At 44.2% G+C, this 25,813-nt stretch overlaps 1 protein-coding gene across 3 annotated transcripts in view; it reads left to right on the forward strand.

Moving 5' to 3' along the window:
- The window catches only part of ARID3A (AT-rich interaction domain 3A), a 168,005-nt gene extending 156,197 nt beyond the window's left edge, over positions 1–11,808 (forward strand). For all 3 annotated transcript variants that reach the window (XM_073594071.1, XM_073594058.1, XM_073594062.1), the window contains one exon: positions 11,376–11,808. In XM_073594071.1, the coding sequence (XP_073450172.1) occupies positions 11,376–11,524 (149 nt within the window). In that variant the 3' untranslated portion in view covers positions 11,525–11,808. The remainder of the gene's footprint in view (positions 1–11,375) is intronic.
- The last annotated feature ends 14,005 nt before the right edge of the window (positions 11,809–25,813 follow it).

A 25,813-nucleotide genomic window follows, 5' to 3' on the forward strand; every position in this document is an offset into this window, starting at 1 on the left:
ACTCATGGCGGAACTGTGACGCAGGGGAATTTCGTACCCAGCCTCTGCTCGCAAAGCGGAACTTTTAAGATTATTATTCCCCTGTACTTCAGATCCTAATACTGAGCAGGTTACCCTACTGGCTGTCACCCCATGCCTGTCAGATTCACGCCACCCTGAGCTCGCTGGCAACCTCCCGTGCCAGGGTTGAGGCTTTGAAGAGCCAACCAAGTCCGGTCCCGGTGGATCCTGCCGTTCCAGGGACATCAACAGGTTCCAGGACTCCCTTGGTACCAAGCCCCTGGCCTTGAGCTTTAGGTAAAGTGCAAGTGCTCACTTCATTCCTGGGAATATCAAAAAAGATATTTCAGACGGCAAAGACGTTTATTTGGCATCCCTCTTAATTGCCACCCACGATGTAGCCGACAACAAGACGTGCGCTTGCGGTGATGTTTCCATGATTTTTTAAGACCAGAGACCACAGGCTCAACCGTAAGCTTTCTATCCCAGAGTTTGTCCTGACTTTCATTTGTTGGGGACATTATTTGTTCAGTGAGCCCCCAGAAGAGGGAGGAGCTAAATCTTTACCTTTATGAGGTAGTGGGGTTAGGTCAGAAGTATGGGGGGTTGGTTTTACGATTTATCGTTTTTCCACTAAAGCCGCTGCCATTTTGCTCAACACCAGGTGGTAACAGTCTGGAGCAATTTTGACACTGAGCTGTTTTGCCAGCATTTTGCTGGGCTGAGGTCGCCAGTTTGTGTGACATGCCTGTCATCCTCTCATACCACGTACTGGTGCCCGAATATGGAACTTCCTATTCTACCGGGTACACCCAGTGCAAGCCTGGTCCAGAGTAGAATTGCAGCCACTGCTAGGCATTCTAAATTTGCCATGTGATCATTCCCCAGGGTAGATCGTTCATTTCTCGTTGTTGGCCTTGTTACCCTTAGCCTCTGACTCAGACTCTCGGGTCAAGTTAGATTCTGCGGCAATATCTGACTTGCATGTGGGACGAGTTCCTTCAACATTGAAATGATGTTCATCCATGCAGAGTCAGTTTTCTCCTCAAGGTTGAGTGATGCAGCAGCCACTAAGGGCTAGGCAGCTATTTCTGGCACTCACTGGCAGCTGGGCCATGGCCAGGCGAGATCTTGTATATTCCAGGGTTTGCAGAGATATCAATTTTGTTTGAGATTCACCCCATAGTGTTGGCAGCACAGGCGTGGGGTCGTTTTTGGATAGTTCTCCATGGACAATTGGGCTACCTCAGAATTGTTTAACAAGGTAGATCCGGGTCTTTTACTCATTATGTCTTTTGTACATAGGCTGATTTGGCTGTACCATCAGTTCCATTTCTACATACATTGTAGGTTCATCTGTAGTGTTGAGTATACAGCAGCGGATGCTCGGTCTCGTTTTGAACCACCCGCTATTTTCCCGACAGGTCCCAGACTCAGACATCTGTGTCACACTGTCCCCGCTTTTCTTGCTACTAACAATAGACTAGATCCTCACTGGGCTGACGCTTATGACACAGCCTGGGATGCCGTCCAGGCTTTCCAGTCTAGGTATCCTAGGAGTGATTGCTACAACATTCTATATCTCTGTCATTCACAACTCAAGCTGTCCTACAGCACTATCAAGATATATCTGGCAGGTACCCAGCATTCGGGACCCTAATGGGGTATCCATTTTTGCAGCACATCCCATCAAGGCCATTCTCAAAGAGATTCAGAAGAGTAGCCCCCCTACCACGGTTAGCAGACTCTCCATTACAGGGCATATTTTCTGGAGCATGTCCGATTTACTCTCCAGGTCTCCTACCCAGCTTGGTCCTCACGGCGGACATTTATCAGTTTTTTTTTTTGTTTCCTCAGGCCAGGTGAGTTCATGCGTATGGGAACGAGATCCCACATATTCTTGATCTACCAGTTAGTTAGGTACCCCGATCATTTCTGGTTGCATCTGGTCGCTTGCAAGATGCAGCAGTCAGGAGCCGGTACTGATGTTAGATTTTTCAAGACCAGCAATACCTGGGCCCGGTCACAGTTTCGGATCAGCTCACGGTGATCACTGCGGATAAACCCAGGGATGGTCCATTTCTACCTTTCCCTAGTACTCCCCTCTCCATGGCACAGTTTATGAAACATTGCCGCACCCTACTGCCAAACCCAGGTTGGACCCCAAAGCTGCTTATTCCGCCCATTTTTTCAGGGTAGGGGCCATTTCTGCTGCTTCTCGCCAAGGGGTCCTTGTTCACGTAGTTAAGTAGGTGGAATCCAGCATGCTTTTCCATATGAATGGTTCCACATGTGGAGATGTCACGGACATTCGTGCATTTGGCTTTTATGCTGCATACGGTGACTTTTAATAAATCTGTTTTGCCAGCTCATCCTACTGTCTTTATTTTTGCCCCCTTTAGGCATGCTGACTACGGCACACCCCAGGTCACTTCCTGTTTTCCCTTCCTACCTTTCCTAATACGGTCTACTAGTGACTCCGAGTATAAGTGGGAAGGCTGACCGCAGGTCAGCCTGAATTTGTAGGAGTCGCCGGGCTGTATTTAAGCCCGCCCTCTAGCCTCCATTTCCTGTCGATGTTTCTCTTGTGTCCCACCCACCCTTTTCCCCTTTCTTTCTATTTCTTTTCTTTTACTTATACTTGGGTAATGCCCCCTTTAGGCATTTACCACGTGACCACAACACACCCCAGGTCACTTCCTGTTTTCCCTTCATACCTTTCCAAATACGGTCTACTAGAGACTCTGAGTACAAATACTGTTGTCTGCTGTGTTCAGACTTTGCTACATGCAGGGAGTGGCTTTTTTATTTAAGAGCAGATAAAATGTAAAAAAAAAATGGAATGCTTGAATTTTTTGATGAAAACCATGGGTAGTAATCGTGATGCATCGCGGAATTGAATGGTTGACTGGATAATCAAATTTAATTGTAGGAGTAACCAATTCAGAGATGCCCCTGTGTCACAACCTAGGCTTCAACAGCCATGCCGATTGGTGGTAAATTTGGTCTTTGGGGCGGACTATCTGAAAGCCACAGTAGCGGACATGGCAATTTTTGAACCAATGGAAGTATATTCCATACCTGTATTAGCTGAAAATCACTGCTACTACAGTTATCTCCGCTAGCTTCTGGGTACTGTGCTGAGTGGCTGTCCTACTGCTTAGTAATCACAGGAGGTCGCTCACTCAGCATTGGCGAAATTTAGAGAACACTTGACATTTTCGCAATGAGTTCTTAGCATTCTCTGATGAGGTGGAGAGTCAGGGCAGTGATGTCGCAATCTCCGCCTCGTCCAGTCGGAGATTGCTTTGCATTCATTGAAGAAATGCAAAATGTTCTCTAATGGCACCCATGTCAAGTGGGTGATCTACTGTGTTCAGTAAGCAGCAGGGCAATCAATTTGGACGGGACCCAGAAACTAGGGGCAATCGCTAGCAATGCATAGACACGGCACATACATACTTACATTGGTCGAAGCAGGGCCAATGTAATGTTATGTAAAAATTGTCATGCCTAAACTTCAGTTTTAACTTCCAGTGAGGGATGAGCTTTCTCAGACTGTGCCTTAGGCTTAGAATAGTTGGCATTTCATATAGACTCAGAGACATTTTCTCTCAAAGGCCATGCAGCATAAGCTCCTCCTTGATACAGGTTCAGCAGTCCATCACCTTAAAGAGGAACTGCAGTCAAGTTGCTGAATCAAAAAAAAAAAACAACACATCAATGAGCAGTTTAAACATTGTACAGCAGAATTTGGAAATGTTAGTAAATATATCAGCTTGCTCTTTGTGTGTCAAAATAATTTGTTTCTATCTCCCGTGCTGCTATTGTGAGCAGCCATTTGTAGAGAGAGCAAGTGAAGCCCTGGCCACAGTATTCCGGGAATAGTGTCGATCGCTCCATCTCACCAGCTCAGTGAAATATTGCGCATGTGCAGTAAAGGGGCTCCAGGCCACATGTGCAGTAGAAACGGAGCTTCCGTTTCGATGTGTACAGGTCACTATGGCAGTGGCAACAAACTTCCAATGTGGCTGCTGTAGTAACATGTACACAAAGGCATGGAAGCGCATGAAGGGCTTGGCTTGGCCGCGCCTGCGCATTCCATCCCTGCACATCTCCACCCTCATCCGGCCCCCTCTAGCCCTCCTGGACTCTGCTTTGACTCCCCCTAGTCCTGCTCCACTCTCCCTGCCCCCCACCCTGACAGCAAACTCACAAGAGAGCGAAAAGAAACCAGCAGTCCTGGAATATCTTGACGGAAACCATATCACTCGTCTAGGCTATTTACCAGCAAGGAGGAAGTATAGAAAATAAGGTATTTACTGCCACCAAATTACAGTTTTGATTTCCAATGATAACACAGCAAGGGCAGAAAGTTTAATTGAAGGAAATGAAAATGACTGAAGGTCCGCTTTAAGGCACGTAAAAAAAATACTGCTTTTTAATCCATAATGCGTACAGATCTGAACACAGCAGTATTGTATTCTATTGACCCTGAGTTTTGTTTTAGTATTTTTTTTCTTAAAAGCAAAGCAGAATAATTTTTCATTTGTGCTCAGATTTGGACCGTATTCTACATGATGCGCGTGTAAACTTTTGTTCAAATGTTTAATGCGTAGCGCGTAAATGGACATGGGTATATGCGCCAACACCTGAGTCTACTGAATTGCTCATTCGTGGCCAGAGAGGAAAGGAAACCATCAACAATGTTTAGCCAGCAGCACAAGCAGGCAGATATAAACATAAAGTGTAGGTGGCTTCAGTGCAGTTGCAGAATGACCTTGGCCTTCAGTCATTCTGAATGAATGCACGTAGTACATATCTCATCTTTCTATAGACATACACGTGTATGCACCTATGATTTTAGATGCACTACGGGCCATTTTTATGCAGAATTTGGCTGCCAGGAAGATCCTGTGTATATTTCTACACGCATGTACAGAGTCCTAATGAATGTTCCTCACCTGTGAACTGACGGGGGACTCATGCAGGAAAAGAAATGGGAAACCCCAGCAGTCTATTGGAACTGTAGGTCAAGGCTACATCTATGTGTTCCAAATGCTCTGTTAATAAGGGATCAACCGCAAAAGTGATCAGATTCCTTCTAATAGTCTTTGACTAGTCAGTCAGTCTGGCAAAATAGGATCACCGCTAAGACAGGGTGAGGAGCAGGATCTGCCAGAATGAACCAAGTTCTAAAGAGAGCCTCCAAATGCTTAAAACCCAGGTGGGTTTTTCTTCCTTTCTTCTTCCCTGCAAAGTAAAGGCATAATGTGCTAGTATGCATTGCATACTAGCACATTATGTGACACCTGCAAACAGTCCGCGAATTCCGGCTGCATGACTGGCCCGAGCTGTGTGACATCACTCCAGTGCATTGCATGTGTGCCGGAGCAGCCGGTCATGGCACGCGCTCCTGAAGAAATGGAACGGGCGTCCGGTCCTTCAAAGCGCATGCGCCTTTAAGACAGGTGTATCTTCCACTGGAATGGTGATCACTTTTGTTAAGATGGGCTACTACTGGATCCACAGTGAGAGCAAAACACTTTCTGATTCGGATTCAGGTCTGGGCTCTGGCTGGGCCATTCCAAAACTTTAATCATCTTCTAGTGAAGCCATTCCTTTGTTGATTTGGATGTACAGTGGAACCTCGGATTGCAAGTAACGCGGTTAACGAGCGTTTCGCAATACGAGCAATTATTTTTTTTAAATTCTGACTCGGTTTGCGAGTGTTGTCTCGCAAAACGAGCAGGATTCAACCTCTGCGGTGTGCAGTACCACATTTGGCCAGAGGTGCGGGGGAGCTGATGGCACTCGGAGCCGTTTAGAAATACTCGGAAACCCTTGGAAATACTCCGTTCCAGCCGTGCGTTCTCCGAGTATTTCCGAGTCTCTCCGGCGCCCATCCCCCCCCACCTCTATGGCATGCAATACCGCATGTGGCCAGCAGTCAATGTGGAATGAATTTTCTTTGTTTCCATTGACTTCTATGGGGAAACTCGCTTTGATATGCGAGTGCTTTGGATTACAAGCATTCTCCTGGAACGGATTATGCTCGTAATCCAAGGAAGGTTTCACTGTATGCTTTAGGTCATTGTCATGCTGAAAGATGAAGTTGGTTTTGTGCCAATGTTGACTGCTATTTGGAACTGTTCATAATTCCCTCTACCCTGTCTAAGGCCCCTGTTCCAGCTGAAGAAAAACAGCCCCAAAGCATGAATCTGCCTCCACCATGCTTCACTGTGGGTATGGTGGTCTGGTGATGTGCTGTGTTGTTTTTGCACCAAATTTATCTTGGAATTATGGCCAAAAAGTTCAACCTTGGTTCCATCATACATAACACGTTTTCCCACATGCTTTTGTGAGACTTCAGATGTGTTTTTGCAAAATTTAGCTGGACTTGGATGTTTTTCTTTGTAAGAAAAGGCTTCAGTCTTGCCACTCTACCCCATAGTCCAGACATATGAAGAATATGGGAGATTGTTTTTCACATGTACCACACAGCCAGTACTTGCCAAATATTCCTGAAGCTCCTTTAATGTTGCCGTAGGCCTCTTGGCAGCCTCCCTGAACAGTTTTTTCTTCTCGTCTTTTCATCAATTTTGGAGGGACATCCAGTTCTTGGTAATGTCACTGTTGTGCCATATTTTCTCTACTTGATGACTGTCTTCTCTGTGTTCCATGGTATATCTAATGGCTTGAAAATTCTTTTGTATCCTTCTCCTGACTGATATCTTAACAATGCCATCCCTCTGGTGCTTTGGCAGCTCTCTGCTGACCATGGCTTTTGTTGTAGGATGTGACGAAAATGTCAGGAAAGACCTACTAGAACAGCTGAACTTTATTTGGGGTTAATCAGAGGCACTTTAAATGATGGCTGGTGTGTACTGACTCCAATTTAAGGCTCAGGTAACACCTAAACCGACCGCGGATCGCCGGTTTCAGGGACGAATCGGGCATAATCTTTGCCTGAATCTGGCCCTGAAACGGAGGCAAAGACGCACAGCGTTTCTGTGCAGTGCGCTCCTCAGCCGCCCTGGAGACATGTAAACCGGCTCCATAGAGAGCCGGTCACATTCTCCTGCTATGCGAATTGGATGCGGAGAAAACTGCATCCAATTCGCATAGGTGCGAACCCAGCCTCACATGAGTTTGAATGTGATTGCTTAATTATGAACATAGCTACATCCCCAGTTATAAGAGGGTGTGCACACTTATGCAACCTTATTTTAGTTTTTCTCTCCACCCCCCAAAAGATTTTAGTTTGTTTTTAAATTGAGTTGCGCAGTTTATAGATCACATTAAAGGTGGAAAAAAGTTCTGAAATTATTTCTTTGTTATTTTTTTTTTTACATCACAGAAACCTGACATTTTAGCAGGGGTGTGTAGACTTTTTATATCCAACGTAGCTGTATATATACTTTATCATAGTAAATAATTGCCTCTGTATTACTGGTTTTAGTAATAATTTGGGTCGTACACCCTCACATATACCCAGTGAAAAGACTGGCCTCAGGAGATGCACAAAGATGAAACAAATCCTCCTACAAAAGTTGTACCTGTTTATCTGTTGTCTTTTCTTCTCTACATCTGTTCAAAGCCTAGAATTTATAAAGCTTGTCTGACCTGTCAAAAAAAAAAAAAAAAAAAAGCAAGAGGGGAGCTGAAATCGCACTCTGCAGAGCCCAACAAGGTGAGCTCTGACAGCTGATTGGAGGGAAGGGACACACAGGAATAGAGCTGAAGCTTCCTCCCCTGTTAACTTTCTTTCTCTTAGTGTCAGGAAACCTTGTCAGAAGTGATTCATGCTGATAGAGAAACAACTACACACTATAGTAGGATTTGTTCAGATTTCAAGTCTGGTGTTTACGACCACTTTAAGACTAAGCTGTGACTGGCAGGTGCAGACCAACATGGAGCCCACTCACACTCCTGTAGCAGATGATGCAAGTCTGAAAAGGAGGGTCGCACACTGCTGATATCATCCACAAGAAACTTGCTCAGACAGAACATGGTTCTGCCATGGTGTTCTGTCTATGAAGTCTCCAATAAAGTTTCTTGAGGATAATACCAGTGATGTGCAAACCCCCCCCCCTTTCCACTGGCATAAAATTGTATCATTCTTATATTAAAAACAGATGTCCAGAGCACCCCACCCGCTTTACAGCAGCTGTCAAGAGTCCCACGCCCTCCCTTGCATCACAGTGCACCCCCTTACCTTTTGCTGCAGCTGGAAAGAAGCTAGATGGGGAGCTGGGAAGCAGAAAGTGCAGGGTCTGGAGGAGGACCAGAGGAGGGCTGAAGTCAGCTGCTGAATGCTGAGAAAAGGGGAAACAGACGAGGGGATGCTGCAACTGCACAGAGATGCGCAGGATCTGGAGGAGGAGTTCTGTCATACTCTTTGCTGCTGACTACTGAGAGGGGGGAGTGGAGACAAGGGGGGTGCTGCATTTGCAGGAGAGGTGCGAGGGCCACATGAAATGACCTGGCAGAGACAAGCCTTTCCGCAGCTGCACACGTAATGCCAGGATCTGGTGGAGGAGTTCTGTCCTCCTCTCATCTACTGAGACAAGGTGGGAGCAGAGATGAGGGGGATGCCATAGTTGCAGGAGAGGTGCCAGGGCCACATAAAATTGCTTAGTGGGCCTTGTGTTGACACGTGTGGACTTGTCAGCAGCTGCAGGTTTAAAGACCCTTAAAGTGATTTGTAAAAGGCTCATTTAATTTCCCTATAAAAATAACCAACATGTTAAACTTACCCGCTCTGTTGTAGTGGATTTGCACAGAGCAGCCTGTATCCTCCTCTTCTCGGGTCCCTCTTCTGTGATCCTGGCCCCTCCCTCCTGTTCAGTGCCCCCACAGCAATCGGCTTGCTATGGGGGCACCCCAGCTGAGTTCCCTGTGTCTATTCAGACACAGAGCCACGACCCGCCCCCTCTCTCCCCTGATTGGCAAGCTGAGTTTGATTGACACAGCAGCGGGAGCCAGTGGTGCCGCTGCTGTGTGTTAGCCAATCTGGAAGGAGAATCTGGATGACTGAGACACTTGTGAACATCGCTGGACAGAGAGGGACCTCAGGTAAGTGTCAGACCCTATACACACCATTAGATTTTCTGCAGATTTTTGTCTCCAGATTTACCAAAACCATATATGAGGTCAAACCTTAAGAGTTTCAATTTGTATGCAATCAGGTAGGCCCTTGCACTACATGGTTTTGGTAAATCTGAAGACAAAAATCTGCAAATAATCAAATAGTGTGTATGGGGCCTAGGGAGGGCTGAGGGGGACTGCTGCACACAGAAGGCTTTTTATCTTTAAAGCGTGTGTATTAGGATAAAAAAAAATGTTTGCATTCAAAACTCCTTTAACCGCTTCAGCCCCGGAAAAATTTACCCCTTTCCTGACCAGAGCGTTTTTTTTTTTGCGATTCGGCACTGCGGCGTCGCTTTAACTGACAATTGCGCGGTCGTGCGACGCGGCTCCCAAACAAAATTGATGTCCTTTTTTCCCACAAATAGAGCTTTCTTTTGGTGGTATTAAATCACCTCTGCGATTTTTACTTTTTGCGCTATAAACAAAATAAGAGCGACAATTTTGAAAAAAACGCATTATTTTTTACATTTTGCTATAATAAATATCCCCCAAAAATATATAAAAAAACATTTTTTTTCCTCAGTTTAGGCCGATATGTATTCTTCTACATATTTTTGGTGAAAAAAAATTGCAATAAGCGTTTATTGATTGGTTTGCGCAAAAGTTATAGTGTTTACTAAATAGGGGATAGTTTTATGTCATTTTTATTAATTTTTTTTTTTTTACTAGTAATGGCGGTGATCAGCGATTTTTATTGTGACTGCGATGTTATGGCAGACACGTCGGACATTTTTGACACATTTTTGGGACCATTGTCATTTATACAGCGATCAGTGCGATTAAAAATGCACTGATTACTGTGTAAATGACACTGGCAGTGAAGGGGTTAATCAGTACTAGGGGAGTGTTTTCTAACTGTAGGGGGGAGGGGCTGTATGTGTCACTAGACTGATCACTGCTCCCGATTACAGGGAGCAGTGATCAGTGACACTTGTCACTAGGCAGAATGGGGAGATGCTGTTTACATCAGCATCTCCCCGTTCGTCCTCTCCGTGAGGCGATCGCGGGTATCCCCGCGGCGATCGAGTCCGCGCGGACCCGCGACCCGACTCACGGAGCTCCTGGCCGGCGCGCGCACGATGGCACGACGGGGAATTCCAATGGATGTACAGGTATGCCCATTTGCGCAGCCATGCCATTCTGCCGACGTACATCGTCGTGCACCGGTCGGGAACCGGTTAAGGCCGCATGCAGATTAGATACTGGATTTGTAGGAGAAGGAGCTCGTGGACTCTGTATTCGGGGTTGGAAAGTAACTGGTTGATTTGGCTCATAATAGTCATGGATGATTAGTAAAAAAATAAACTTTCTTGGAAAGGCCAGAGGAGCTGTGCTGTTCAGCGGGATCTGGTTGCTGCACTCCAAAGCTAGCCTGAAGATAAGATGGGCCAGATAGCTGTAAAAAAATAAAATAAAAATAAGTTAATCTTTTAACAGTAGAACTGAAAAAAAGTCCATCTTCCTAAGACACTATAAAAAAATGTAACCGATGCTGGTAGTATGAGGGATTCTTTTTGTCTGGCCTACAGTTTCCGGTTTGTGGCCAATCCTCCTGTAGGTAGCAGTATGACCCGAAGTTTAACAATTTCTGTGACGCTGAATGGATGAGAAACCAACACTATTTTTACATTATTATCCCTGATAGTGTAAAACAAAACTATTTATTCTACACAGGTGACTGTAATTTTCAAATCTCATTGCACTCAGATGACAATAGCACTTGTGTTTTGTTTTTTTGTTTTTTATGAAGAGCATTATCCCAATGGATAATAGAGTGAAAAAAACAAAGCAGATCCTGCTCCTAAATAATAGAGGGCACAGATACCTTTGCTAATGACATGACATAGATAAGAGAGTAGGAGAGCTGGAGCTGTTTACTTGCTCTTGCTCCCACTGCCCCTAGACCAACCTCATTACCTCTTCCCACCTACACCCAACTAAGCAGAAAGTTTGCCTTGGTTAACTGCCAAACATATAGGCAGGGAAAGGTGCAGAACCTGCACTAGTCTCTATTTTACTCTGAAATAGAAATGGTGTGGGTAGCAGCTATCTGCTTTGTGAATGTGGTGGCCATCACTCACGCCAGTTTCCTGTGCCATTAACCGCACTATATGTTGTAATTCCGCCAATTGTGTTTAAAATAAATAGCAGTTTAGTCTGTTATAGATGTCTCATGCCCCATTTTTTGTATTTTAACCATGTATTCTCTGTCTTTTCCTTAGGTGTGTTGTTTGCTCAACCTCCTACCTCAACGTCTGGAATCAGCAAAGGGAGTGTCACCCGGACTGCCAGTATGGGAGGGGCCAGTAGCACATCAGTGGCACCACCTTCTGCTCCCCCAGCTCCCTCTTCCAACAGCTCTTCACCCTGACAGTACCGCCAAATCCCAATCCAGCTGACGCCAAAAACAAAAGGAGAAAACTAAAACAAAACACAAAAACAGGAAATTGCTCTGTGTTTCACACTCAGGTTTATTGCTTCTTGTCAGTGGGAAACCCCTGGAATGCATAGTAGGGTTGCGAGGGAGTTTGGGCTGAGCCAGTATGGGGTCTGAAGTGTCAGCCCCTGTCCTTTGTGAAAACTCATATACCTCACTTCTTGCACTGCAAAAAAAAATGATAAATCTCAAAAAAAATACACACACACATATATATATATGTGTGTATATATATATATATATATATATATATATATATATATATATATATATATATATATATATATATATATATATATATATAATGTGTGTGTATTTTTTTTTTTTTTTTTAATTGTAATACCTCCATACACAAAAACACTGCCCACTTCCTCACCCTAACTTTGCTGTCAGGATCCTACCTACATGCAATTTTATTTCTTATTTTAAACTTTTAGTACCGACACAGGAAGTGAGATTTTAAGAGATTTTTGTGTAAATGGCTTTTATTCTTAAACGAAGGAGAAAAAAAAATATATAATATTGCTGTATCCCCGGCGCTGGACTTCTAAGGGGCACAGAATATCTGTATGATGAGATGTGCCTGCTGCTGTTCAAAAGGCTTGTTGGTCTGGCCTTTCCTGCCCTCACAGACTCTAGAATGTAATCATGGGGAGCAGGGAATGTAGACCACTGAATGTTTGGCTTTTTTTAAATATATATTCCTGTGGTTGCCTGAAGTTTTGGGGTTCAGGTAGCATCTAAACCTCAAGTAGCCTCCACCATTCCATTGATTCCCTCCCCAATGCAACTTTTTTATACGGGTCATATCATTTGGCAAAAGTAATTTGCCACAAAGCAGGTTATTCCTGTTTTAACATTTTTGACTATTATCTAAAGTGTTTTCTGTAATCAGCTGGCTAAAAAATTGCATTACATTGCTCTATCAACTTGAAAACAGGTGGCTGGGATGGAAAGTGAAGCACACTGAGGAAACCATATATGGAGTTCAGATTTTTCTGGAACATTAACTGAGAACAGATAATGGTTGATTTGTCCATGCCCAACCAAATAACCTGTGCGTGTCGATAAGTAGTGCTCTTTGAAGTTTTACACCATGCCCAACTACTGTTGTCTTGATTGCTCAAATGGTAGTCTAAAATGGATAATAGGAGGCTATTTGGATGGCTGACCAGAAGATGTAAGCAGTATATTGGAGAAACCGCATCTGTTAAATTATGGACACTTTTGCCTTTATATTTATGCACGTTCCAAAGCAACCTTCCATATTGAAGTGACATGTTTTTTTTTTCTTTTTCAGGCTCAACAGACATAAAATATTTTGTTGAACTAGATAGGTCTAAGTGGCTTCTATAGGGCTTCTGCATCTTCTAGTACACCTGGGACCTAGTATGCATAATGCTGTGCAACTTAGCTTTCTTTATTCTGCTGCCTCCCATCTCTCTGAATATTACTTTAGCTTAAGATTGTGTCCCCTTTTGAACTATCATTATGCTCGTAAACATACAAAGTTGTATGTAAAGTTCCACCAGTAAGTCTTTTCTGCTTGCTAGAAGCTTAAATGCAGCATTAGTAAGTTATATCAAGATTCAGAAATTAAAGCATTTGTAGGTACTTTCAGAAAGTCCTGCTGCTCTTAATTTCCTGGCAAGTGAAAATGGCAAGGCCCCATAAATGGGAGAAAAAGTTATATTGCAAGAGAAAGCATCATCCCAGATGAGTGATATTTCATATATGGGTTAAGGCTGCTGGACTAAATATTTACCCTGCTGGCCTCTTATCGCTCTCTGGAGGACAAAAAGGTCACCCAGCTATTGTCCCCCCCATTCTTGGAGTCTCGCTCTTCCTCCCCCTGTTGCATTCTTTATAATTTCATACAAAACAAAAGCTGTCAGGGAGAGATGGAGCCCCTCACAATTGCTCACGGTAGTAACAGGCAGAATTAGTAGCTCAAACACAGTGAAATTATCACTGAAGTCCCTTAGGGGCCATTGGGTGGTCTAACTTTCCAGTGTTTAGGTAAAACTAAAATGCCAGTTTGTGTCCTAATGACCCATTAATATGACCTGGTTTGTGTATGTCTAAAAGTTCCCTGTAGAACCTTGCATACTGCACATTCTAGATGATGCACAGCCAATTAATTTTGGCAAAATTTTATTTTACATATAAAGGTCCTCATAGTAATATTGATTTTGAGCCTGTGTCTTGTGGTAGATTCCCTTACCCATTCCCTGTAGCCTTTTACTCCCAAAGACCATTCAGTGCAGTCCTTTTTAACTGCACCGAAAACATAAATGTAGTGTGAGATGTCAAAGAGCGGCCTTATTTGGGGTTGGTCATCCCCGTGAGTCATGATGACCAGAAAATACAGTCTAAAAGTAGTTTATTAATATTTAGGAAAAAAAATAAAAAATACTCTTAAGGATAGAGAGTGTGCTGGGTAGGGTATAGTAAGACTCAGGGTGTGTGTTTTTCCTCCACCTCCTCTTATCCTCTCGCTGCTTTTCCCTTCATGCCCTAATAATTGGGCTGGGATAGATAGTTTAATGAAATATTCTCTAATATATATATATATATAAATATATATATATAGTGTGTGTGTGTGTGTGTGTGTATTTACATGAGTTGCTCCATGTGAATCTGAGACAGAGCTGGATTTAAACTCAGGGGATATATTGTTTTCTGTGGCTCTGTCTCCTATGCCTGGGGGTTAAGCGGGTAGTTTTGACTTTTTTTCTTTTTGTGACATTTTATCCTTTGTCCCCACACATGGTTTTGGAGGCAGAGTGCTGTACTATATTGTAGACTGCCTCAGGAAAAAGACCTGTAGGGGGTGTTTGTGTGATATTCCATATGGATTCTGGGACTTCGCTCCATCTAGAAATGTATTTTATTTTGGTATTCCCATTACCTACAGATACAAACTGGAGAAAGTATGAATGTGAGAACAGGTTGTGTTTTGCATGTGGATATACTGCATTGTGCGATACAGGTACATTAGATTAACTAGTAGCTACACTGCTCATCTACATATTTTCGGTTTCACAGTAGAAGGCCAAACCTTATAAATCATAGTACTTATTATTTTACATGGGTCCTACACACAGTATATTTTTAAAGGTTGCTCTAGATGTTGTTGATATGTAATGGTCTTTCGGATCCATTAACAAAATCAAATGTCTGCTTTGTCTGAAAGTCTACTATTCCAGTAGTTCTGATAGTATTGTTAGTCTTACACTGAGCTGACCTAGTGCATTGCCCCTAACTTCCTCAGGGATCCTCTGCATCACCTTAATACACATTTTTATTTAAGCCTTTGCTCATAATGCAGCCCTCATCATTTTTTCCAGGTGCACTAAATGCCTTCTATTTACATCATGCTAAAGTGCCGAGGTAATGTCCAGTGGCTTAGTTTTTAATCCTGGGGGCGGTGGGACACCCCAGAAATGTCAAATGGCATGGGACACATTTCTTCTTTCTGTCTTGGCTTTCTGTTTGTATTTTAGGGGTTAGTAGATTATTTAGCAATGTTTGTGAAATATCATTTTGTTTCTTGCTTTTATGGGACTTTTTGTTTTCTCTACTCTGGTCAATACCATTTCACCACATTGTCCTGTAGCCCTGTGGGTTTTTATGCTGAGCCTAAAGAAAAATGGTGAAGAGGGGTATTGGTGAAGAAATTGGCAGTATCCCTTTAATTTGTGGGTAAAGCAGGGCTATATAGCATTTGGTGGTGAAAACAAAACATTGCAGATGATTTATATGGACTCTGTTTATACTAGAGCGGCCTGTTTCTCCTTGTCAATCAATGTGTGCTGCAAGCCCTTCTGGTGTAAATGGAGTTGAGCTCAGGAATGTCACTTCTCTACCTCAAAACTCTGTGGGTATAATTGCTCACATTGCTGGAAACATATTTCACAGGTGTTTTTTTTTTTATTTTTATTATTTCCCCCTCTAATTCTACAGGTATAAGCCTTGTGATTATAAATAGCCTAATGTATAAAAAAAAATCCTGAAAGTTTACATTTTATAACATATGCAGATTGTATTTAAACTTCAGAATATTTAAAGAAAAAACAGTTGTAACTCTTGAGCTTGATGAAATATTAAAAAAAAAAATCTTTTAAAATATTGTGTTGCATTATTGTGTGTTTTTATGATTTGTTTATAGGCAAAGTATGTGTACACATACTCCCACTATTACTTTTTCATTTTATTCCTCCCTTTGGAGCTCCACCTACAAGGATTCCACCTTCTCTCTCTTGCTCTATTAGTAACGTCGCCCCTCACGTTCGCTTACAAATCATTCTTCATGTACAGACATACCCCTCCACATTTCCTACAACAATTCCTTTTTTTTGCTTACATAAATTTCATTTCTAATATATTTTCCTCTATATTTATATGTCTACGAGAAGCTTAGGGTTGACTCCTGTCATAAAACTTTAGGTTGGCATTGTATCTAAACAGAGGTGTTCAGGCAAAGGTGGGTTTGGCTGTGTTGCACCGAATTCCCTATAATATTACAAATACTAACAAAGTGAATATAGACCTTTCAATATTATCTTCTACCTTTTATCTTTGGTCACTGCTATTGCCTTTCTCACTGTACCTAGGGGTATTCCTTCATCTCCCTTCATCCATCCTTCTCTAGAGGAAGGGGGGGGGGGGCTGCCTGTGATTGGTACACAGTGATCACACGGTACTAAGCCACTCTGATTAGGTCTTTTCTTACCTGTTATCTGCTCTGTCTAATAACAGCACAATCGGAGATTGTGTACAAGCACATGCTCTACAGCCAAGGACCTCTTTTTCAGACTTGGTGTTTACAAGTTAAAAACACTCTTTTTTTTTTTTTTTTTTTTGCTAGAAAATTACTTAGAACCCCCAAACATTATACATTTTTTTCCTAACACCCTAGAGAATAAAATGGCGGTCATTGCAATACTTTTTGTCACACTGTATTTACGCAGCGGTCTTACAAACGCACCTTTTTTTTGGAAAAACTTCACTTTTTTGAATAAAAAAATAAGACAACAGTAAAGTTAGCCCAATTTTTTTAATACTCTGAAAGATAATGTTACGCAGAGTAAATTGATACCAAACATGTCACGATTCAAAATTGCGCCCGCTTGTGGAATGGCGTCAAACTTTTACCCTTAATCTCTATAGGCGACGTTTAAAAAATTCTACAGGTTGCATCTTTTGAGTATCAGAGGAGGTCTAGGACTAGAATTATTGCTCTCGCTCTAACGATCGTGGCGATAGCTCACATGTGTGGTTTGACCACCGTTTTCATATGCGGGCGCTACTCACGTATGCATTCGCTCCTGCGTGCAAGCTCATCAGGTAGGGGCGTTTTAAAAAAAAAAAGTTTTTTTTTTCCCTATTTTTTATTTGATTTTATTTTTACACTTTTTTTTTTTTTAAATTGGGTCACTTTTATTCCTATTACAAGGAATGTAAATATCCCTTGTAATAGAAAAAATCATGACAGGTCCTCTTAAAAATGAGATCTGGGGTCAAAAACTCCTCAGATCTCATATTCGGACTTAAATGCAATAAAAGAAAAAAAAAATTTGTCATTTGAAAAAAATGACAACAAAAAAAAAATGTGCCTTTTAGACGTATGGGCGGAAGTGACGTTTTGACCTCACTTCCGCCCTGCTATGGTATGGAGACGGGTAGGGGCCATCTTAGCTTCACTCGTTTCCATACCCAGCCACGCACAGGTCCCGATCGCCTCCGCCGCTGCCGATGGCTCCAGTAAGTGGCGGAGGGCGTGGGAGAGTGGCGGGTGCCCTCTCCCGCCACCGATAACTGTTGCAAATCCGCCGTAGAGACCACCATTGTCGTTAACCGAACCGCTGCCTGAAGAGATGGATACCTCGGTTGTGGCAGCAACTGCTGCCATTACCGAGATATCCCTCTTCAAAGTCAGGGCGTATATAGTCGTGCGGTGGTCGGTAAGTGGTTAAACATCCATTTCTTTTTCATACATCATGGGACACAGAGTCGGGCTAATATTCATTACCTGCTGGGTTATACTTCATTAGGTGAATGGACACTGGTAGACCAAAGGTCTTCAGACAGGAAGTGATCCCCTATATAACCACTCCCATACAGGAAGTACTTTAGTTTATTACCAGTGTCTGCAAGGTGGATGACACGGATTGTTTGAGCTTTCTGAGCTCCAGGTCTCTGGTCCCACAAATGGTTGCAAAATGAATCAAGGGATGGACCGATCAGATCAATTTGATGCAGGCTTTTATGCTTAGATAAATGGTACTTGAGCCTCGCAAAGAAGACTCAAGATCCTGCGAGGTTTTGCCTGTAATGTGGCCTCCGGACACTGGACCCTGCGGAGTGGAAATCCTGGACACTACAGCGCTAAGGCATTTCCTGCAGGGTGCTGTACAGGTAGAGTGCACCCTAAACAAAGTTACCCAGTCCTTGAAGGTCCAAGTGACAGGAACCCGCCGTGAAGGGTGAAGATTGTGCCCTTAGTTTCTAAGTGGCCCTGCGCCTGGACGGCTAAGTGAAATTATTATTATTATTATTATTGTGGGGTGTTCCAGTGATTGTAACAATCAGTCAAGCTAGCTAAAATCTTGACATCTGTGTGCGGTGACCATACAGGGAAGTTTTGGGCTAGCTCTGGGTGTTTGCAAAGTGTACCTTTTTTGTTTGTGTCTGGCTGTCTTTTACCTGCATGATGGCACACAAAGGTACGCCATTTCGCCTTGGTTCGCCATAGTGCACGTGCGTGCGCAAGAGCGCCAGTGGGCTCAGCTGTTTGCTTGGCAGCCATGGCGCCCATGGCTTCGCGCCGTACGCGAATACAGTAACGCCTGTTCACCGGGACCACGCACAGAACGCACACACGCATAGAATGTTCCAGCGCACACCCAGCTTATTTAAGCTGTGCAGGCCAAGCATGTGGTGCTTCCAGAAGGCAGCTGTGGGACACAGAGCAGGCTCTGAACAGACACTTGTAGTGGTTCATTTTTCCTTACCCTCACACGAGTCACCAGGTGTTGCTTGGCAGGCTAAAGGTGCTTAGCAGGATTGTTGCCTAGGGGCTTGGTGAGCCCTATTAAAGGGTCTCCCTTCTGAGGTGTTAATACTAAACTCAAGTACTCTTTGTTTGTGGCAATTAAAAGGATGATCTGCTTTAAAGTAAGACAGATATTCCTTGAGCGCTGTGTTTTGCTGTTGATGCTTTAAAGGATTCAATACAGCAGGTTTCTCTTCTGGCTCTCTTGTCTGTACATATGCGCAGACTTTTATGGCTTAAAGCGGAGTTCCACACAAAAATGGAACTTCCGCTTTTCGGAACCCTCCCAACCTCCAGTGTCACATTTGGCACCTTTCAGGGGGGAGGAGGGTGCAGATACCTGTCTATTTGCACCCTCTTCCGGCATAGACTCCCACGGGAGTCTATGCCTCTTCCCTCCGCGCTGTCTCTGGGAAACACACAGGTCCCATGAGATAGCGGGGACCAGTTACGACACGCAGCGCGACTCGCGCATGCGCAGTAGGGAACCGGGAAGTGAAGCCGCAACGCTTCACTTCCTGATTCCCTCACCTAGGATGGCGGTGGCAGCTGCCGAGAGTCGAGCGATTCATCAGCGCCGGCTGCCGACATCGCTGGACCCTGGGACAGGTAAGTGGCCATGTATTAAAAGTCAGCAGCTGCAGTATTTGTAGCTGCTGGCTTTTAATATTTTTTTTTTTGGGTGGACTCCCTCTTTTAAGAACTGGTCAGCCGAGCTTCCTTGTAAAAAGTTATTGGCAGGTTTCCCGTTTCATGGGGAACGTTTATTCGGTGATCACTTGGACAAATATATCCAAAAGATTTTCGGAGGGAAGAGTTCTCTACTTCCTGTGAAGAAAAGCACCAGACGTCCCTCCTTTGAAAACCCAGGGACTGCTTCCTCAAATGTCTCAGCGTCAGGGCGGTTCCGTCGCCAACAGGGCGCTAGGGCCAGGGGCAAGCCACAGGGCCAGGGCCAGAAAATGCCCTGGGTCCAAAATTCTTCTAAACCCAGCACCAAGCCCTCCTTTTGAGGGGACGCCCCCTTTCCATCGGGTAAGGGGAAGGCTACTGCACATTTCGAAAACAACAATCCTTTAAGGGCCCAAGGGATTCTGGTGCTCGGGTATCTGGGCAACCTCCTGCTCAGAGATCACTCAGTACAGGCTCTAGAACAGAGCATAATATACACAGTGAGCTATTTGAAAAGCTTAGGCTGGATCATAAATACCGAAAAGTCAGCCTTGAGACCAGCTCAAAGTCTAAAGTATTTAGGTCTGATCCTAAACACACTCCAAGCAAGAGTATTCTTGCCACCCTTAAGGATCTGTGCCCTGAAAGATCAGGTGCGTCAGATAAGGGGCACCATACAACCCTCCATTCGGCTCTGTATGAGTCTTTTAGGGAGGAAGGTATCCTCCAAGGCAGTGCCCTATGCCCAGTTCCATTCCAGGACCTTTATAACAAGACATCTTGTTGAATTGAAAAGGAAGAAAAGCCTTGGATTATCCAATGTGCTTATCTCCTCCGGCATGCTTAAGCCTAAACTGCAACCGCAGGATCAGAACCTGCCAAAGGGAAAATACTTTCTCCCGGTAACTTAGAGAGTATTGAATACAGATGCCACTCTCAGGCTGGGGAGTGACCCTAGACGGGCTCACAGCTCAGGTGAAATGGTCAGGGACAGAGCAGACCCTGCCCATCAACGTCCTACAACCCCTGGCAAAAATTATGGAATCACCAGTCCCTGAGGATGTTCCTTCAGTTGTTTAAGAAACATAATTGTGGTGGCCAGTAACCGTTAGGTTTATAGAACAAGCACAGGGAATAAATTATGGAATCACTCAATTCTGAGTAAAAAATTATGGAATCACCCTGTAAATTTTCATTACAAACATTAACACCTGCAATGAGATTTATGCAGACGACTGTCTGAAGAAAACATGTAAATTTCCACAATTATGATATGGGGCTGCATGTCAGGTAAAGGCACTGGGGAGATGGCTGTCATTAAATCTTCAATAAATGCACAGGTTTACATTGAAGTTTTGGACACTTCTCTTATCCCATCTATTGAAAGGATGTTTGGGGATGATGAAATCATTTATCAAGATAATGCATCTTGCCATAGAGCAAAAACTGTGAAAAAATTCCTTGAAGAAAGACACATAAGGTCAATGTCATGGCCTGCAAACAGTTCGGATCTCAATCCAATTGAAAATCTGTGGTGGAAGTTAAAGAAAATGGTCCATGACAAGGCTCCAACCTGCAAAGATGATTTGGCAACAGCAATCAGAGAAGGCTGGAGCCAGATTGATGAAGAGTACTGTTTATCACTCATTAAGTCAATGCCTCAGAGACTGCAAGCAGTTATAAAAGCCAGAGGTGGTGCAACAAAGTACTAGTGATGTGTTGGAGTGTTATTTTGTTTGTTTTTCATGATTCCATAATTTTTTCCTCAGAGTTGAGTGATTCCATAATTTATTCCCTGTGCTTGTTCTATAAATCTAACTGTTACTGGCCACCACAATTATTTTTCTTGATTTCTTTTAGTGTTTCTTAAAGCCAGAAAGTTGCCATTTGAAATGCCTTTAGTTTTTGGCCATGTCTGTGATCTGCTTTTTTTCTACAACAATAAACTGAAGGAACATCCTCAGGGACTGGTGATTCCATAATTTTTGCCAGGGGTTGTAGAATTACATGCAGTACGTCTGGCCCTATGGTCCTGGACGGTGGAGCTTCAGGACTGCCCCATCAGGGTTCAGTCCGACAATCCCATGGCAGTGGCCTATATAAACCACTAAGCCGGTACCAGGAGTCGTTCAGCTCTGAAGGAGGTGAACTACATGCTAGCCTGGGCAGAGGGACATGTGCCAATTATATCGGCAGTCTAAATCCTGGGAGTAGAGAACTGGAAGGCAGATTATCTCAGCCCCCAGCAGATCTGCCCGGGGTAATGGTCCCTACACCCATAGGTTTGCCAACGTTGGGGATGGCCAGGGATCGACCTACTGGCATCCAGGTTCAACAACAAGCTACAGCAGTTTGTGTCTCGAACAAGAGATCCTTTGGCAATTGGAGCAGATTCTCTGATAGTTCCACGGAGCCGGGACTCCCTGGTCTATGCTTTCCCTCCGTTCCCTCTCCTTCCACATTTGTTACGCAGAATTCGGAGAGAGGAGGGTTCCAGTCATTCTGGTGGCACCTGGAGATTATGAGACTGACAATAGACGGGCCATGGGCGCTTTCATGTCGCTCCGATCTATTGTCTCAAGGTCCTATATTCCACACCAATTTACAGTCTCTAAATTTGACAGCATGGCTATTGAAGCCAGGGTGTTAAAAGATCTCAAGACCAGTGGTGCCTACTCTAGTGAATGCTAGAAAAGCTGTCACTAGGAAGATTTATCATAAGGTTTGGAAGACTTATTTTGCTTGGTGTGAAGCCAGAAAATGGCATCCTCAGAAATATGCTATTGGGAGAATTCTCTCTCTCCTACAGTCAGTTGTGGAAATCAAATTGGCTTTGAGTACAATCAGAGGTCAAGTTTCGGCCCTATCAGTATTCTTCCAAAGGCCTTTAGCCTCCCATTCACCAAACCTTTAAGGGGCAACTCGCTTGCTCCCCCACCATTAGGTCACCTATTTGTCCTTGGGACTTGAACTTGAAGCTGTCTGTGTTACAGAAACAACCTTTTGAACCTATTAAGGAAATTCCATTAGACTTGCTGTCATGCAAGCTAGCCTTCCTGATGGCTATCACTAAGGCTAGAAGGGTGTCGCAGTTGGCGGCCCTTTCATGCAGGGAATTGTACTTGATCCTTCACCAGGACAGAGTCGTGTTATGACCTGTTCCATCCTGTTTGCCAAAAGTGGTGTCAGCCTGTCATTTAAATCGGGACATTATTTTGCCTTCCTTTTTCTTTCAGCCTCGTTCGGCGGAAGAGAGACTGCATTCTTTGGACCTTGCCTGGGCAGTCAAGGTTTATTTGTCTAGATCTGTGGAGACCCGAGGATCAGACTTTTTTTTTTTTTTTTTTTTGTTTTACCAAAAGGACCCAAGAAGGGGCAGGCAGTCTCCAAAGCTTCCATTGCCAATTGGGTCCGTCAGTAGGTCATTCAGGCCTACAGTTTGAAACATAAAGATCCTCCCTTTAGGGTGAGAGCTCTTTCTACCAGGGGTGTAGGAACTTCCTGGGCTTTTCGCCATCGGGTATCTGTGGCTCAGATTTGTAAGGCTGCTACCTGGTCTTCAGTGCGTATGTTCACAATGTTCACCTGAGGATTCGGCTTTCGGCTGCAGTGTACGGCGGGCTGACGTGTAAGTTCTGATGGCTATTGTTTGGCAGTGTGTCTCCCTCCCCTCAACGCTATTGCTCTGGGACGTCCCAGCAGGTAATGAATATTAGCCTGACTCTGTGACCCATGATTTACTGAAAGAAAAGGATTTTACAGGTAAGTATGATGTAAAATTTCTCCTATTTTTGAATAACAGCTGCCCCAACTGGCTGTTAAACTGCAAGGGTGAGTCAAGGGGTGATTAACCTGTTAGTGTACATGGGGGGGGGGAATGCAGTACATCTCTGCAATACATGCGCATTTATCCCTTTAAAGAGGAGCACCCCCCCCCCCCCAAAAAAAAAAAATGTTAAGGTCAGCAGCTACAAATAATCTAGCTACTGACCTTTAATATAAGGATACTTATCTGTCCAAGGATCCAGTGATTCTTAAATCTGCTTTGGGTGCAGGCGTCAGCATCTTAGGTAAGGGAGTCCTGCAGTGAAGCCTTCCGGCTTCACAGCCAGTTTCCTACTCCGCATACGTGAGCCAAGCTGCCCTTTTGTGATTTGGTCCTATAGTGGGGGGTTGAAAGGAGGAGGAAGCCGAACTTCCGGCTCAGATCACCCCAAAAAGTGCCAAATGTGGGAGAAGAGGGTGTAAAGAATGACCCTGCAAGAATAGGAAAATACCTATTAATCTTTCAGAAATGCATTTAGCCTCCTAAGTCTTGTCGTGGGCTGACCACAGACAGCGCTTTTGTGGACTTAATAGTGTCAGCCCTGTCAAGTTGATATGTGCTACTCAACCCCTCCTATGCCCCTCACCCAACATAGACTCTAATAATTTTTTAGTCTAAAACCGTGTTTCTCAACCTTTTTGCAGTCAGGGCACCTTTGAAAAGTATTTTCTACTCTCTAGGCACCCCAGTCTGTCTTGGTTCACATTACTGTGTGTTGGAGAATGTGCACAAAATCACGCGTGTTCCTGACATGCAGACAAATGCACTGCTCTTTACTAGACCCACAGGGGTGCCATTTTTATTGGCACCACAACGCATTGGCAAACGCAGTGCGTCTTTTCTGCAGTGGGATTTAAAAAAAAAAAAAGGGGGGGGTCGGGGACTTCTTTCCCTGTGTTTTAGCAGGTAGGGCAGTCCATTAAAATGAATAGGCTCCCCTGCATGCCGCACACAGCTGCATGGATGTGAACCAAGGGCTTATCCACTTCTGAGGTTTGGGGGGGGGCAGTAAAACCACCCACAGCTGTTCTCCCTTTAGCTGCAGAGGCAGTAGGCAAGGTCATATGCATGCTGTGGCTGCAGCTGGAAGTATATCCTCAAGTGAATGGGGCCACGCTGTAACCACCCTGCAAATGCATGCATTTGGGGCTTGATAATGCTGCATTTAGGGGTTTAAAACAGGCTTTAGCAGGTGACAAATTGCCTCTTCACTGCCTTTCATATGCCTCTAAAAAGTGATCCAAGCATGGATTGCCTTTCAGAGGAGTGGCCGTCCTTACCACTATTATGAACAAGTCTTAAAAAAGCAGTGCCGATGTACAGCTCAGCTGAAGAGTGGGAGCTTGGTTTCCTCTGAGTGCCTTTCTCTACCAAGATGCTGTAGCACCTTGGTTGAGAAAGGTTGGTCTAAGATAAGAGCAAGTAGGCTAATTAAACTTCTTGAGAACACAGGAAGTGTTGCAGTTTTTTTTGGATTCTCATACCTGGAAACTCCAGCACTGAGGGGGCTGGGAGCTGTTTGCCATAATTTATTCTGTCTGTACTGGAAGATCTGTCATTTCTAAATTGTTACTCAGTCTGTCCTAACAGAGGATTAAAAATATCAAAACTAGGCTTCTCCAATCTGAGAGGTTAGCTGAGCCTGTCCTTAGCCTTTCTCCTGGGACAGACACCTCCTAAAACATCTAAAAGGTAAGAAATATTTAGGAATGCTTTGTGGAGGGGAACACACATATGGGGGGTTCTCAAATTTGACTGCAAAAGTGTAAATACATGTTGAAGGTTGATCTACCAGTGCAGGGGCAGATGCCCTGGGCGGTACAATTTGCTGGAGGAAGGGGGGGGGCGCACTCGCAAGTTTCACTTTATACACACTAGCCAGCGCCGCTGCCTGTACCTGTAAAACGGTCTGTAAGTGTGCCGAGTGCACCCAGCACAAAAATGAATTCACCTCCCTTCCCTGTCAGCGCGCTGTGCCTCACTGTGCACTCCCCCTACAGGGGAGCCTCATTAGGTCCGGTGGCGTGACGTCACTCAGGGCTGAAGGTGGGTGGGAGGACTCAGAGGAGCGCAGAGAACTGTGCTGGCAGTGGCACTGCGACTTAGAGGAGTCGAGAAGCGTGGCTCTAGCAAGTACCCAGTGGTTGGGGCACACATTGTATAACATAGCTGGCTTGAATGGAGCTATGGATATTTGTGTAATTCTACTGCAGGAACATAGTTGCGTAGTTGATAAATTGCCACACCTGCAGAGAGCAATAGGTAACATGACTTTTAGCTTTGCAGGGACACTGATATGGTCAGGTGGCCATGGGCACCCCTGGGGACATTTGGGCACTGGTGGCTGCCCCATCCACTCATCAAGTAATCTGCCACTGGATACATGTACACAACTGTTTTATGAAAAAAAAAAAGAAAAGACTACTGCTTAGCAGTTCATTCATGCCCCCACAGCTTTCTACTTCTAATAACTATCTTGTTGGACTATCCATCTAATGTTATAGCTCATTTTATAAAGGCTTCCTTGGTACCCAATCGGTCAATCAGCATCCTTGTAACTTATCCACAAGATTTGAGAAGGGCGCAATATAATGTGTTGGCAATCCATATTTTTAAACTTTGATACCGAGACATGCAGGGATAAACGTCTGAATTGTCTTGGACAATG

The sequence above is a fragment of the Aquarana catesbeiana genome, linkage group LG01 (assembly GCF_042186555.1).
Source record: "Aquarana catesbeiana isolate 2022-GZ linkage group LG01, ASM4218655v1, whole genome shotgun sequence".
NCBI classification, from domain to species: domain Eukaryota; kingdom Metazoa; phylum Chordata; class Amphibia; order Anura; family Ranidae; genus Aquarana; species Aquarana catesbeiana.